The sequence below is a fragment of the Sus scrofa genome, chromosome 15, assembly GCF_000003025.6.
Source record: "Sus scrofa isolate TJ Tabasco breed Duroc chromosome 15, Sscrofa11.1, whole genome shotgun sequence".
NCBI lineage: Eukaryota > Metazoa > Chordata > Mammalia > Artiodactyla > Suidae > Sus > Sus scrofa.
This window is the reverse complement of record NC_010457.5, coordinates 53,966,008-53,979,085: the sequence shown is the minus strand read 5'-3', so window position 1 is coordinate 53,979,085 and position 13,078 is coordinate 53,966,008. Positions and strand designations below refer to the sequence as shown.

The window sequence follows — 13,078 nt, the reverse complement described above, 5'->3', positions numbered from 1 at the left end:
GAGTCTCCAGGTCCCTAGTAAGAGGGTCACTTCCTGTCACATTCTTCAGAACCCTAACTGTGCTCATGAAGATCAAGCTTCTTTGTTTGCCTTGCAGAAAAGTTTAAAAAATGTCTACTTTAGGGTGTTCCTGATATGGCTCAGCGGAAACAAACCTGACTAGTATTCATGAGGACAAAGGTTCAGTCCCTGGCCTTGCTCAGTGGGTTAAGGATCCGGTGTTGCCATGAGTTGTGTTATAGGTCTCAGATGTAGCTCAGATCTGGCATTGCTATGGCTGTGGTATAGGCTGGCAGCTGCAGCTCTGATTTGACCCCTAGCCTGGGAACTTTCCATGTGCCACAGGTGCGGCCCTAAAAAGCTAAATAGATAAATAAATAAATAATGCCTATTTTAAAATTATGATTCCCCCTCCCCCTTTTTTCTTTTTTTGGCCACCCCATGGCATATGGAGTTCCTGGGCCAGGGATCAGATCCAAGCTATGGTTGCAGCCTAGGCAGTGCTGGATCCTTAACCCACTGTTTCAGGCCAGGGATCATACCTGCATCCTAGAGCTCCCAAGCCACCGTCAATCCCATTGCACCACAGTGGGAACTCCAATGATCTGGTTTGGTTTTTTTTTTTTTACAGAAATAAAAATGAGGTACATTAGAAGGATTTCCCTCCCTAAATGTATAAATGTAAACTGGATGTGTTATATAAATCTGATCATTTTTTCCAGACTGTTAGGACAAAGCAGTGGACATACAAAAAGCTTTATCTCCAAAGCTGCAGTGCCGGTCATTGAACCTTTGACTACTTTATTTCTTTCCTACTCAGGAACAAGTGTACACTTCTCCCCCCCAATCTGGAAATAAGGAAAAAAGATCATGCTTTGAAAGCACAATTAATACAACATTTAATTCATCAGAACAAAGATATTTAAGTCACCTTCAAAGACAGCAACAATTCTAAAGCTTGAGCAAGACTTAACTGAAGGATTAAACAAAGAGCCTACATCTCTTTTTTATTGCTCAACCTTGCAGGTTTGAGCAGTGGTCATCTAAGTTAGAGGGAACTAAAGTTTTTCTATTTACCCTACCATTTGAAAATTATACTGCCAACTATTTAAAAGTAAGAAATATGCAGTTTCTAATCATGGTCAATGAGACTTCCATGTGTTTTCAGGGCCTATTGATGATGTACGTCAAGACCTTATTTGAGGGAGATGCCTTATTAACTAACTCTGCTTCTCTGTCACTTCTTAGCTTTCTGATTATGATTCAGTTTCCCATGTAGATCTGTCTATAGGGAAAGTATGCTCTAGTCTTGCTAATCTGGGCACTTATCTCTGTGATCGTTGTGAATTCATAATTGGAAATTAATGAATTGGCATTTTGTGAACTTGGTTAATGTGTTTGTATTAAGGTTAAATTAGGTTTCTAAATCTGAAAAACTGAGGGCCAGATCCTGTGCTGTGCTAAAAGTCCAAGGTAACTTAGCTGTGAGACATCTTTTGAGGATGGTAGCCAGCTCTCTTGGGTAGGCATATTCCAGTGTTCCTAACTTAAGCAGCCAACTTCCTAAATTTTGTTTCTTAGGATTGTACAATTATAGTCTGTAAAATACCATTTGTTGATGTGAAATTTTATTTTTTAATTCTTATTTTTCCTTGATAAAATATTGCTTGTTCTCTTACTGGAGAAAACATTGTTGAGTTATAAATTATAATCAGAAATGAAGATATACATGCCACACTAATGATTCAGAGACATTATTTTTATCTTTTACTTAACTGTAGCCGTATCACATAATTTTGTGTTTCAGTGAACAAGTTTGTTTGCATTTAAATATTTCACAACCTTGAATTGAGAGTTTATTTTATTATGACATAATCTTATACCTAAAAATAGAGTATTTGTGGATTGAGAAATTATATCTATTATTTTCAGGCTATCTTATTTTGTCCTTGTAACTTTTAAGGGATTTTAAGGGATTCGGTACCTTTCGTTTCTTTGAGTTTTTTCCATTTTTATATGATTTTAAGCTTAATTTACAGAGTTGTGATTCTAACTATGCTTAATAATAAATGAAGCAGAGTTTTTAATGAGGCACCTGGATATTATTTTGAATAATTTCATTCTTTCATTCTTTATGTGCATGTAACTGGAAAATTAAGGGTAGCTTCCAAGGGACCTGTCACAAAGGTAGGAGTAATATGATCTCTGGTAAAGCACTGAAGGAGTGCAGAAGTGCTCATTATTTCACTCACCAATAGATATTTTCAGTACTTACTTGCATGGAAAGTTAGGCAAATAAGGTCTGAAAATGAGATCCATCTTTCCCAGAAAACTTATTTAATTAACAGGCATTTTAAATAATTGATGTTTTGTTATGCTACAGTATCCATTGAAAGAATCCCCTTATTTAGCATCTTATTTATAAGTATGATTAGCTTCTATATTAAGGATGGATTATTTTTAAAAAATTAGCTTATAATTGATATTTGGAATTTGAAGCATCATTCCTTTAGAAACAATTCTGTGGATGGTTTTGATTCTCAGGGCAGCCCGCCCAAGGCAGTGTGAAACAAGTTATACAGAGCCATGGTCTGACTGGACTTGAGTCTTAGAGGCAGGGGTGCAGGTGGTCCAGGAGTGAGGGGGCCGTGTTTTACTCCAGTTCTGTTCTACAAAGGGATAGCATTTGAAAGAGGAACATTTTCTTTGCTTCCTTCATCCTTCCTTTCTACAAAATATTTCGCTCTTTACAGCTTATAGGTTTTCAGCAATGGTCAGTGTAATTAATTTTTGAATAATTTTTTGTCCTTTACAGATATAAATAAAATCAAACTAATCAGAAAGTATGTTCCTGAAAGCATTGACACATACCTTATCCACATGGCAATTGAGATCCTGGAAAAAGATTGTGACAATAGAATACAATGCCAGTCTGCATGTGATTCCAGCAAAAAGAGATATTTCTCCAACTCTGAAGAGAGCTGTTCAGATGCTAAGAGAAGCAAGGAAGAAGTAAGCATAAATACCAAGGTGTTAATTCAATGTAGAACTTTAATATAGTGTCAAACTATTCACTTTGCATTTTCTAATACCAGACTGCTTTTTTTTTAAAAAACTGCTATAAATGCTGATATAAGGTTATTAAAAAAAAAAACATGCTGTATCTCCTTTGCTCTTCAAAAATTTGATCTGAAAAAAGACTTTTTTTTTTAAACAACAGTAAAAGAAGAATATAGTCCATCTATTTAGCTTATTGTATGGAATGTCAGCTTAACTTTTGCCTCTACCTTATGTTGATTCTATAGCCTGGAAATTCTCTTTCTTTCATAGGTGTATTTAACATTAGCTTTAAGCATATGGTAGTTTATAAAATAAAACAAATAAATAAATGAAAATAAAACCAAATTCTCTTAAAAATACCTCCCCAAGCTAGTTTGTCTGTCATACTGTCATTCCTCGTGCTCTGTTTCTGTTACAGTGAATCTCTCAGTTACAAGTATACTTATTGCTCAAGATTCTGGACATATCCCACTGAACTTATACATGATCAGAGGAAGACCATGAGTTTAGTATTATTTTATGTTGTATATTTTATTAAAATCAGATGCTTTGAAAATCATTGCTCTGTTATATGAGATAAATAAGTAGTAGTCAGAGAATAACTATTCTTTGACATTGTGATTGTACTAAATGATTATAAATACTTGAAAATTTGACTTTTAACATCTTCCAAGTCTGAAGTTACATGATTCCATGACAAAAGTTTATGAAAACTAACAATTAATTCAAAAACTACTTTAGTTCCTAGATGATAAAGTGAGCATGATGGTAGGTGGTTCCTAATATTTATGTTAGAGAATTAGGGACATTATTTCAGTTCTAAAGTTATTTTTGATAGGGTTTCCAGCAGTTAAACTCCTTTTTTTAAATTGTGTAAAAATAAAAGGAAATGGGAGTTCTCTTGTGGCACAGTAGGTTAAGGATCCAGCATTGTCACTGCAGTGGCTTGGGTTGCTGCTGTGGTGAGGGATTGCTCCTTGGCCCAGGAACTTCCATATGCTGTGGGCATACCTCCTTGCAAAAAAGGGAAGAAATGGTTGTTTTAAATTCTGTACTTTGGTTAGATTTGTATACAGTCATGTCCTAGACAAGCTAATGAAATTTGATTAACTGGAATTCTTTACATTATTTTGCAATTGAATTAGCTATGAGAAGGGCATTAAAGAAGATATGTTGGAGTTCCTGTTGTGGCGCAGTGGAAACGAATCTGACTAGGATCCAGAGGATGCGGGTTCGATCCCTGGCCTCGCTCAGTGGATCAGGGATCTGGCGATGCTGTGATCTGTGGTGTAGGTTGCAGACGTGGCTCAGATCCCATGTTGCTGTGGCTGTAGCGTAGGCCAGCAGCTGCAGCTCTGATTCGACCCCTAGCTTGGGAACTTCCATATGCCATGGGTATGGCCCTAATGAAGGAAAAAAAAAAAAAAAGAAAAAGACATGTTGGGTGGTGGTAGTGAGTAGTTAAGTATTATATTTACTGTGATTGTTATTAAGATAGAAGCTCAGTTATGTCTGTGTTTACTGGAGGGAGATTATGTCTTGATAGTGGTAGTTCTGATTCAATATACAAAGGTACACAGTGGATTCTTTAAATATGTAGTTTTTTTATTTCTGGAAATTTTCTTAAAGTGTAGTTTTAAAATTTTTGTTTTATTTCACAAAGTTGTTAAAAATTTTTAGTTTTTAGTATTTTTGTCCCATTGCTTTGGATTTCTTCAAGAGACTTCTGCTCTCTGTATGTTAGATCTTTTTTACCTAGCTACAATATTTGTCACTTCTCATGAATTCTTTTTGGTTCTTCATTTCTCTTTGGGCATACTCCGTTCTATTTATTGCTATATTACTCATAGTTTAATATTCATTTCTATAATTTTTTTTCTTTTCTTTTTTTTCTTCTTTTTGTCTTTTCTAGGGCTGTACCTGCAGCATATGGAGATTCCCAGGCTAGGGGTTGAATGGGAGCTGTAGCCTCCAGCCTATGCCACAGCCACAGCAATGTGGGATCCGAGCCGCATCTGCAACCTACACCACAGCCCATGGCAATGCCAGTTTAACCCACTGAACAGGGCCAGGGATTGACCCGCAACCTCATGGTCCCTAGTCAGATTTGTTAACCACTGAGCCGTGACAGGAACTCCTAATTGTTTTTCTTTTATTTCTAATTCTTTCCAGAGCTTCCCCCCTCACTTGAATTTTTCTCAGGTTCTTTTGTATTTTGAATCCTTTTAAGTTTTTTAGCTAATTTGGGGAGATTACAGTTATTTTCTATAGCTCAGCAAATCTTTCTGGTGTCATATTTGACCTTCATACCTTCTTGTTGCTCATTTTTATATGAAATTAGTTTTCCCACACTTTCAAAAGATGACATGGTTCAAGATAGTTTTCCCAAGTTCGCAGAGCTCTCTCTCTCTCTTTTTTTTTGTGTAACGTTCAAAATAATGGAAACTTGGTTTATGAGATACCCTTTTCTGCCATTTTTACTTGGGCTTCCTCTTCCCTTTTCCTCTATTGTACCCATCCTGCTTGATTTTGATTTAACCCCAGGAGTTCTCCTGAGTGTGGGACCTTTGCCTGGAAGTTCATAGGAGCCAACTGCACTAGCCACTTAAGAGCTGCTAGCCACTGTTGGTGGATCCCTTTCAGTCACCTGCTATTGGGTTGGGCAAAAGGCCTCCCCCTTCCATGCTACCTAGTTCTATGTTTTAATGCTAGAATTTAGAGAGATTAAAAAGTTATGCTGCTGTGCCAGCATCTTCCCAGAACCCTTTCTTCACATGTCACTTTTTTCCCTCTTTTTTTTCTTGACTTCCTATGAGGGAGGGAGAGCGAGCGAGAGAGCGAGAGTGAGAGCAAGAGATAGAGAGAAATTGATTTCATGCCCTGCCACTGTTTCATTATAAATTAAAACATACAGTGTTATATATAAACTATAAACTATTTTAGGACACTCAGAAAAAATGCCTGAGGGATAATGTTATTATGATCATTATTTTTAAAATTCAGTACCTCAAAATAATATGAATTTTCTTTAGTTTTGTTTTTTTAGGCATAGTTTGGGTTTTTTTCCTAAGAAAAGAATGCATGCAGTAAATATTTTGTTTTCCATAAAATTTTTAAAGGTTGATAGAAAATATCCTTCTGATTTTTCACTGGAAGATGAGAGCCACAGGAATTCACTGAAACTAACTTCTTGGAATCAGCCATTTAGCGATCCAGAAATAGAAGACTTATTTACAGATTCTCATTCACAGGTAAATTGATTTCATAAAATAGTTTCATGACAAATACATTGTGCTTGATAACTAATATGCCTAGATTTATCTTAGTTTTTAGATGCAATTAAATGCAGATATAATGCGAGAGTTCCCATTGTGGCTTAGTGGTTTAAAAACCCAACATAGTCCCTGTGAGGATGTGGGTTCAATCCTGGCCTTGCTCAGTAGGTTAAGGATCTGGTGTTGCCATGAGCTGTGGTGTAGGTTGCCAACGTGGCTTGAATCCCATGTGGCTGTGGCTGTGGTGTGTAAGCTGGCAGCTGTAGCTCTGATTCAACCCATAGCCTGGGAACTTCCATATGCTGTGGGTGTGGCCCTAAAAGACAAAAAATAATAATAAAAATAATTTTAAAAATAAATTCAAATATAATGTACATATTTCTCTGTCTGCTTACATATATATGTGCACATATAATCAGCAAATAAGTTAATGTTATGTATCCTCAATTTAATGATGGTAGTTTTCTAATAGAATTTGGAATATCAAAAGGATGTAAATAGCCACTTAAATTTTTATAATGATGGCTGGGAATTTTAGTTTTCTACTAATTGAGGCAATAGTCACTGAAAAGCATTGTTTCTGTTATTAGACTTCATAAAATCTCTCTTGGTAGTTGTTGAGACTTAAGAGGTAACACTCAATGTAAGTAAGCATTTTCCCCCTTTCTCAGTGAAATAAGCTCAGTATTAAAATGACAGAATAATCATTTGATATCATATTCTGTAAAAGTGTTTGGAGATAAAAGACTTGAAATGATATTAGCTACCAATTAATGAGTGCCAGGGATAAAGCAGAATGTGTTTGGATATTTTGTATATATTCTCATTTAACTCTCCAAGTAATGCAGTGATGTTATTTATTCTTATTCTCATTTATCTGTGAAGAAATTGAGGTTTTAATAACATTCCTAAGGTCGTACATTATCAAATAGCTCAATAAGGACAAATCTAGTTCTTTCTGGTTTCAAAGTACTTGCTTATTCCATAGTATTCAGCCAGGGCTACAACAAGACTGAGTTTTTTTTTCCTCTGCTCTGTTACTATTTGGATGTCATTCTCTGTTTTACTTTTTGGCTTTGTGATAATTTTAAATTGTTTCCTTCCTCCAGTTGCCCTGAGGGGTTCAAATTCTAATTGTAAGCAATTATAATTGTCTAGGGCTACAAGGGATTTTGATATTAAGATTTTGGAGGGAAGAATAATGATGTCTGGGCCAACTTTATCTCTACGCAGATGACTTTTCTCTGTGACATTTTATATCACTAAAATTTATTTCCAAGTCAAACATTGTAATATCATGCAGTGTGTATAAATCCAATTTTTTCTGGTCTTCTTTTCCTTGTGGGGAAACTGGTATTAAGTTGGAATAGCTAACAGTTTTTAACTTTTTTTTTTTTTTTTCTTTTTTAGGGCCCCTTTTGAGGCATGTGGAAGTTTCCAGGCTAGAGGTCAAATTGGAGCTGCAGCTGCCGGCCTATGCCACAGACACAGCAACTCCAGATCCACTACATCTGCAACCTACACCACTGCTCATGGCCACGCCAGAGCCTTAACTCACTGAGTGAGGTCAGGGATCGAACCTATGTCCTCATGGATACCACTGAGCCACAATGGGAACTCCCTAACAGTTTTTAACCTTTTAAAAATATAAGTTTACACAGTCTTTTTTTGGCAAGGATTATTTATTTATTTATTGGCTGCCCTCGTGGCATATGGAAGTTCCTAGGCCAGGGATCAAATCTGAGCTGGATTTGTGACCAGCTGCAGCAACACCAGATCCTTAACCCAATGCGCAAGGCTGGGAATCGAACCAGCGCCTCCACAGAGACAAGCCAGACCACTTGCTTGTAGACCACTACACCATAGCAGGAACTCCTTGCCAAGGATCTTTTACTTCATTTCCCCACCCTTAAATATTTTGAAGCTATTTTTAAACATTGAAAACCTAAGTAAAACATGGTAATCAGTTGATGAACAATGCATAGATACAGTCTTCATTCTAGAAATGGAATAAATTCTACGTAATGGCTAACAGATACAACTTAGATGAAAAAGCCCTCAGATAGTTTCAATAACTAAATTAACTCTGCCAGATACAAGGCATAGTCATGTTAGAGTGATTTCTGTGTTGTGTTGGTGTGAGGAGCTAGCACTTAAGGTGAGATGACACAAATTAATATTCTTTTAAACTTACAGACCACTTACCTATTTAAAAATTTATTTTTTCATTTGTGCTTAATACAGTATTCAATCATTGCCTTTGTGTTTAATTTTTTTTCAGGGACTTATAACTTAGGGTTCTGAGACTTCATTTGGTGCTATGACAAACTCACTAAATATTTTTTCTTTTTTGTCTTTTTAGGGCTGCACCCAAGGCATGCAGAAGTTCCCAGGCTAGGGTCTAATTGGAGCTGTAGCTGCCGACCACAGCCACAGCCACAGCCATGCCAGATCCAAGCTGTGCCTGTGACCTATACCACAGCTCACTGCAACACCAGGTCCTTAACCCACTAAGCAAGGCCAGGGATCAAACCCATGTCCTCATGGATACTAGTCGGGGTTGTCACTGCTGAGCGACAATGGGAACTCCACAAGCCCACTAAAATTATGCAGAGTATAATGCATGTGTACCATTTGTCTTTGTTTCTTGCAAGTGGATCTCTTAATTTTTAGCAGATTCTTAAAAGAATCTATGAAACCAAAAAAAAATTTTTTTTTCATTTATTCAGCAAGTGTTTTTTGAGTAGCTATCATATCTCGGCAATTCTATAAGGTCCTGTTGGTGCTTGAACCATCCTTCTACTCTGTCTACCACTGTAGGTGTAGAAGTTGTATGCTTTTTCAAATGCCTAATATAAACTGTTTGAGTATGTGTGTGTATATACGCCCAGACAGATGCCTTTCTTAGAACAATAAATTCACCATTGTGGCTAGCCCAAAGCAAATACACCATGAGACATAGATCTGAAATAATATCTAGGTCTTTCCTTCCCAAATGAGAGTCTACGCTTGTGTCTAAAAACCAGGAACAAACAGGGAGTTCCCATTGTGGCTCAGCAGTAATGAATCCAGCTAGTATCCATGAGGATGTGGGTTTGATCCCTGGCCTTGCTCAGTGAGTTAAAGATTTCGTGTTGCCATGAGCTGTGGCTTAGGTTGCAAATGCAGCTTGCATCTGGCCTTGCTGTGGCTGTGGTGTAGGCTGGCAGCTGCAGCTCCAATTTGACCCCTAACCTAGAAACCTCCATATGCTGCAAGTGCAGCCCTAAAAAAAAAAAAACAAAAAAAACAAAAAAAACACATAAACACACACACAAAATGCCCAGGAACAAACAAACAAATAAATGAATAGGTAACAGGATGGCAGGTAATTGCTTGAACAAATTTTACAGTGATTTTTATCTCTCTCTCACATTGATTTATTTCTGAATCCAGAAATAAATTGTGCAGATTTCATTACTTGTTTGATTTGGCAAGTGGCTGTTGTTTACTCAGTAACCTACGTTACTTTGCAAGTGAGACACATTTTCAGCAGTACAAATATATATATATTTTTTTTCTTTTTTTTTCTGTTTCTTTCCTATAGACTTCATCCAAAACCTCAGAGAGAAAATTACCTGGGTGGTTTGCCAAAGAAAATGAGATCTTACCTGATACCAGCAAGAAATCAGCGGCCAAAACAAAGAAGAAGGGTCTTTTTTGTTAAACTGGCAACTGTTAAAGGAATTCTGTGTGTCTTGCTCTATCTTAAGAGGGAAGTAGTATTTCATTTCTGAAAAGAGTGGGGAGTAATATTTTTGTTTACAAATTATTCTAATCTCAAAGTAAAACTCACCTATTTATTGAATAGCTGGTGTCTTAAAACAGCCTTGTGCAATTTGTGTAAATGTGGGTCTTCTGAGAGCCTGAGTACATCTTAGAGCAGAATCTTTAGTTTCCTCCTAGATTGCTTTAAGAAACTGCATTCCTGCCCTGTTCTCGAATCTCTTTTCTTACTTTAACAGTATGTTTGGAATATATAAAGTGCGGTGATTTAGTTTAGATAACAGATCAGTTGTACAGTGATTATGTGTGTGATATAAAATATTCCTATATTACCAAAATTCTGCCTTATAATTGAAGAGCATATAGTTAATTTTTTTTTTTTTTTTTGTCTTTTTGCCTTTTCTAGGGCCGCACCCGTGGTATATGGAGGTTCACAGGCTAGGGGTCTAATCGGAGCTGTAGCCGCTGGCCTACGCCAGAGCCACAGCAACGCAGAATCCAAGCTGCATCTGTGACCTACACCACAGGTCACGGCAACGCCAAGATCCTTAACCCACTGAGCAAGGCTGGGGACCAAACCCGCAACCTCATGGTTCCTAGTTGGATTCCTTAACCACTGAGCCATGATGGGAACTCCAAACATGGTTGTTTTATAACTCGTTTTTACTATTGTTAGAAATAACTTATCCTCATTTGTCAGTGGTATTAGCGGACCAGGCCAGTGAAAATAAACCTTTTGGGGTTCTGTGTAAATAGGGAAAAGGATATAACAAAGGAGATTGATTGCACTTTACAACTATACATTTTGTATTTTATATCCTATTTCTTTTATCTTTTCAAATAATTTTAAGAAGTCCTTCATACTGAATATTATAAAGATGTATATTTTTTAACTTGATTTCAATTGCTTAATTACCTTGAACACCTTTAATTTTTGATGATGTCAGAATTTGATTCTAGTATCTCTTCATGTAGCACATATCACTGAAATATATACCTACTGACCCTGATTTGGGTAAATCATGGTTGGTAGAACTTGAAGCAGTTCACCATATGACATTTAATTGATTTTTTTGTAAATAAAAATAACTGTTGTTAAAAAAAAGAATATATGTTTGTTGTAGAAGAATTAGAAAAGCCAGAAAAGTGAAAACAAGAAAATAAAAATCACAGTAGTTTCACTGGTAGGTAATCAGTTAACCTCTTTCATATATCCTGCTAAGCCTTTTTATTTATAGTCATTTCTTAGTTTGTTACATAAATAATATGTGAATGAATATTCTTTATAAAGCATTCAAGCTATACTTAAAACATGAAAGTATCTCATATTCCCATTTCCCCATATCCTGTTACCACCAGCCCATTTCCACAAGGTAATGGCTATTGAATATGTGATATATAGTTTTTTAGTCATTTCTTCTACATTGACATGCCTCTGTATCTGTAGGTACACATACCTTCTTGGTTTTTAATTATTATTTTTACATTTAAGTATTTATTTGAAATGTTAGTTTCAAGTGAACAGCATAGTGATTCAATATTTTTATAGATTATACTTCATTTAAAGTTATTATATATAATATTGGCTATATTCCCTGTGCTGTATAGTATGTTCTTATAATTTACTTATTTCATATGTAATAGTTTGTACCTCTAACTTCCCTACCCCTGTCTTTCCTGCTCCTTTCTCCTCTCTCTTCTCTGGCAACCACTAGTTTGTTCTCTATATGTGTGAGCCTCTTTCTATTTTTTATTCATTCATTTGTTTTTAAATTCTACATGTAAGTAATAACATACAGTGTTCATCTTCCTCTGTCTGTCTTATTTTACTAATCATAATACCCCAGATCCATCCATGTTGTTACAAATGGCAAATTTTCATTCTTCTTTATGGATGAGTAATAATTCTACTGTCACTATTTGCAGATGACATGATACTGTGTATAGAAAACCCTACAATCTCCACCAGAAAACTTCTGGAAATGATAAATGAATAAAGTTTTAGGATACAAGATTAATATATAGAAATCAGTTGTTTTCCTATACACCTATAATGAACTATAAGAAGGAGAAAGTGAGAAAACTATCTTGTTTAAAATCACCTCAAAAAGAATAAACCACCTAGGAATAAACTTAACCAAGGAGGTGAAAGACTTAATACTATGAATACTATAAAACATTGAAGGAAATTGAAGGTGATACAAAAAAATGGAAAGATAGCTTGTGTTCATGGATCAGAAGAATCAGTATTATTAAAATGTTCATACCACCCAAAGCAATCTACAGATTTAATGTAATCCCTATCAAAATACTTATGACATTTTTCTCAGAACTAGAACAAATAATCCTAAAATTTATATGGACCCACAAAAGATCCTGAATAGCCAAATCAATCTTGGAAAAAAAAGAGCAAAGCTGGAGATATCACTCTCCTAGATGTCAGACTGTACTACAAAGCTATAGTCATCAAAACAGTGTGGTACTGTCATGAAAACTGACACATAGATCTATGAAACAGAACAGAGAGCCCAGATATAAACCCATACACTTATGGTCAATTAATCTATGACAAGGAAAGCAAGAATATTCAGAGAGAAAAGACATTCTCTTCAATAAGTGGTGCTGAGAAGAGTGAACAGCTGCATGGAAAAGAATTCAAATTAGAATATTTTCTCACCCCATATACAAAAATAAGCTCAAGATGGATTAAAGACCTGAATGTAAGATTGGAACCATAAAACTCGTAGAAGAAAACAGAGGTAGAACACTGTTTACAAGCTTATCCTGGTGTGTGGCCAGATATCTGATGACCTCCTTCCTGCTGGACCCCTTAGCAGCTGAGCCTTAATGAGAAGATTCCCCCACCCCCTATTCTGTGAGAAAAATTAAGCTTTGAGCTCAAAGGTACTTGCTCACTTGAGCCCATACCTGCCCTCCTTTTCTAGACTATGCTTCCAGTAACCTGGACTCCAGAATGC

The 13,078-nt window shown here is 36.0% G+C and overlaps 1 protein-coding gene across 11 annotated transcripts in view; it reads left to right on the top strand.

Annotated features, from left to right (window-relative positions):
* WRN (Werner syndrome RecQ like helicase) overlaps positions 1–12,118 on the top strand; it is a 127,888-nt gene extending 115,770 nt beyond the window's left edge. For 6 of the 11 annotated variants that reach the window (XM_021075787.1, XM_021075790.1, XM_021075783.1 and 3 more), the window contains 3 exons: positions 2,816–3,030; positions 6,180–6,311; positions 9,922–12,118. In XM_021075787.1, coding sequence (XP_020931446.1) covers positions 2,816–3,030; positions 6,180–6,311; positions 9,922–10,041 — 467 coding nt within the window. In that variant the 3' untranslated portion in view covers positions 10,042–12,118. Of the gene's footprint in view, positions 1–2,815; positions 3,031–3,478; positions 4,989–6,179; positions 6,312–9,921 lie in introns of those variants that run through there. The other 5 variants (XM_021075785.1, XM_021075786.1, XM_021075791.1 and 2 more) reach the window with 4 other exon arrangements.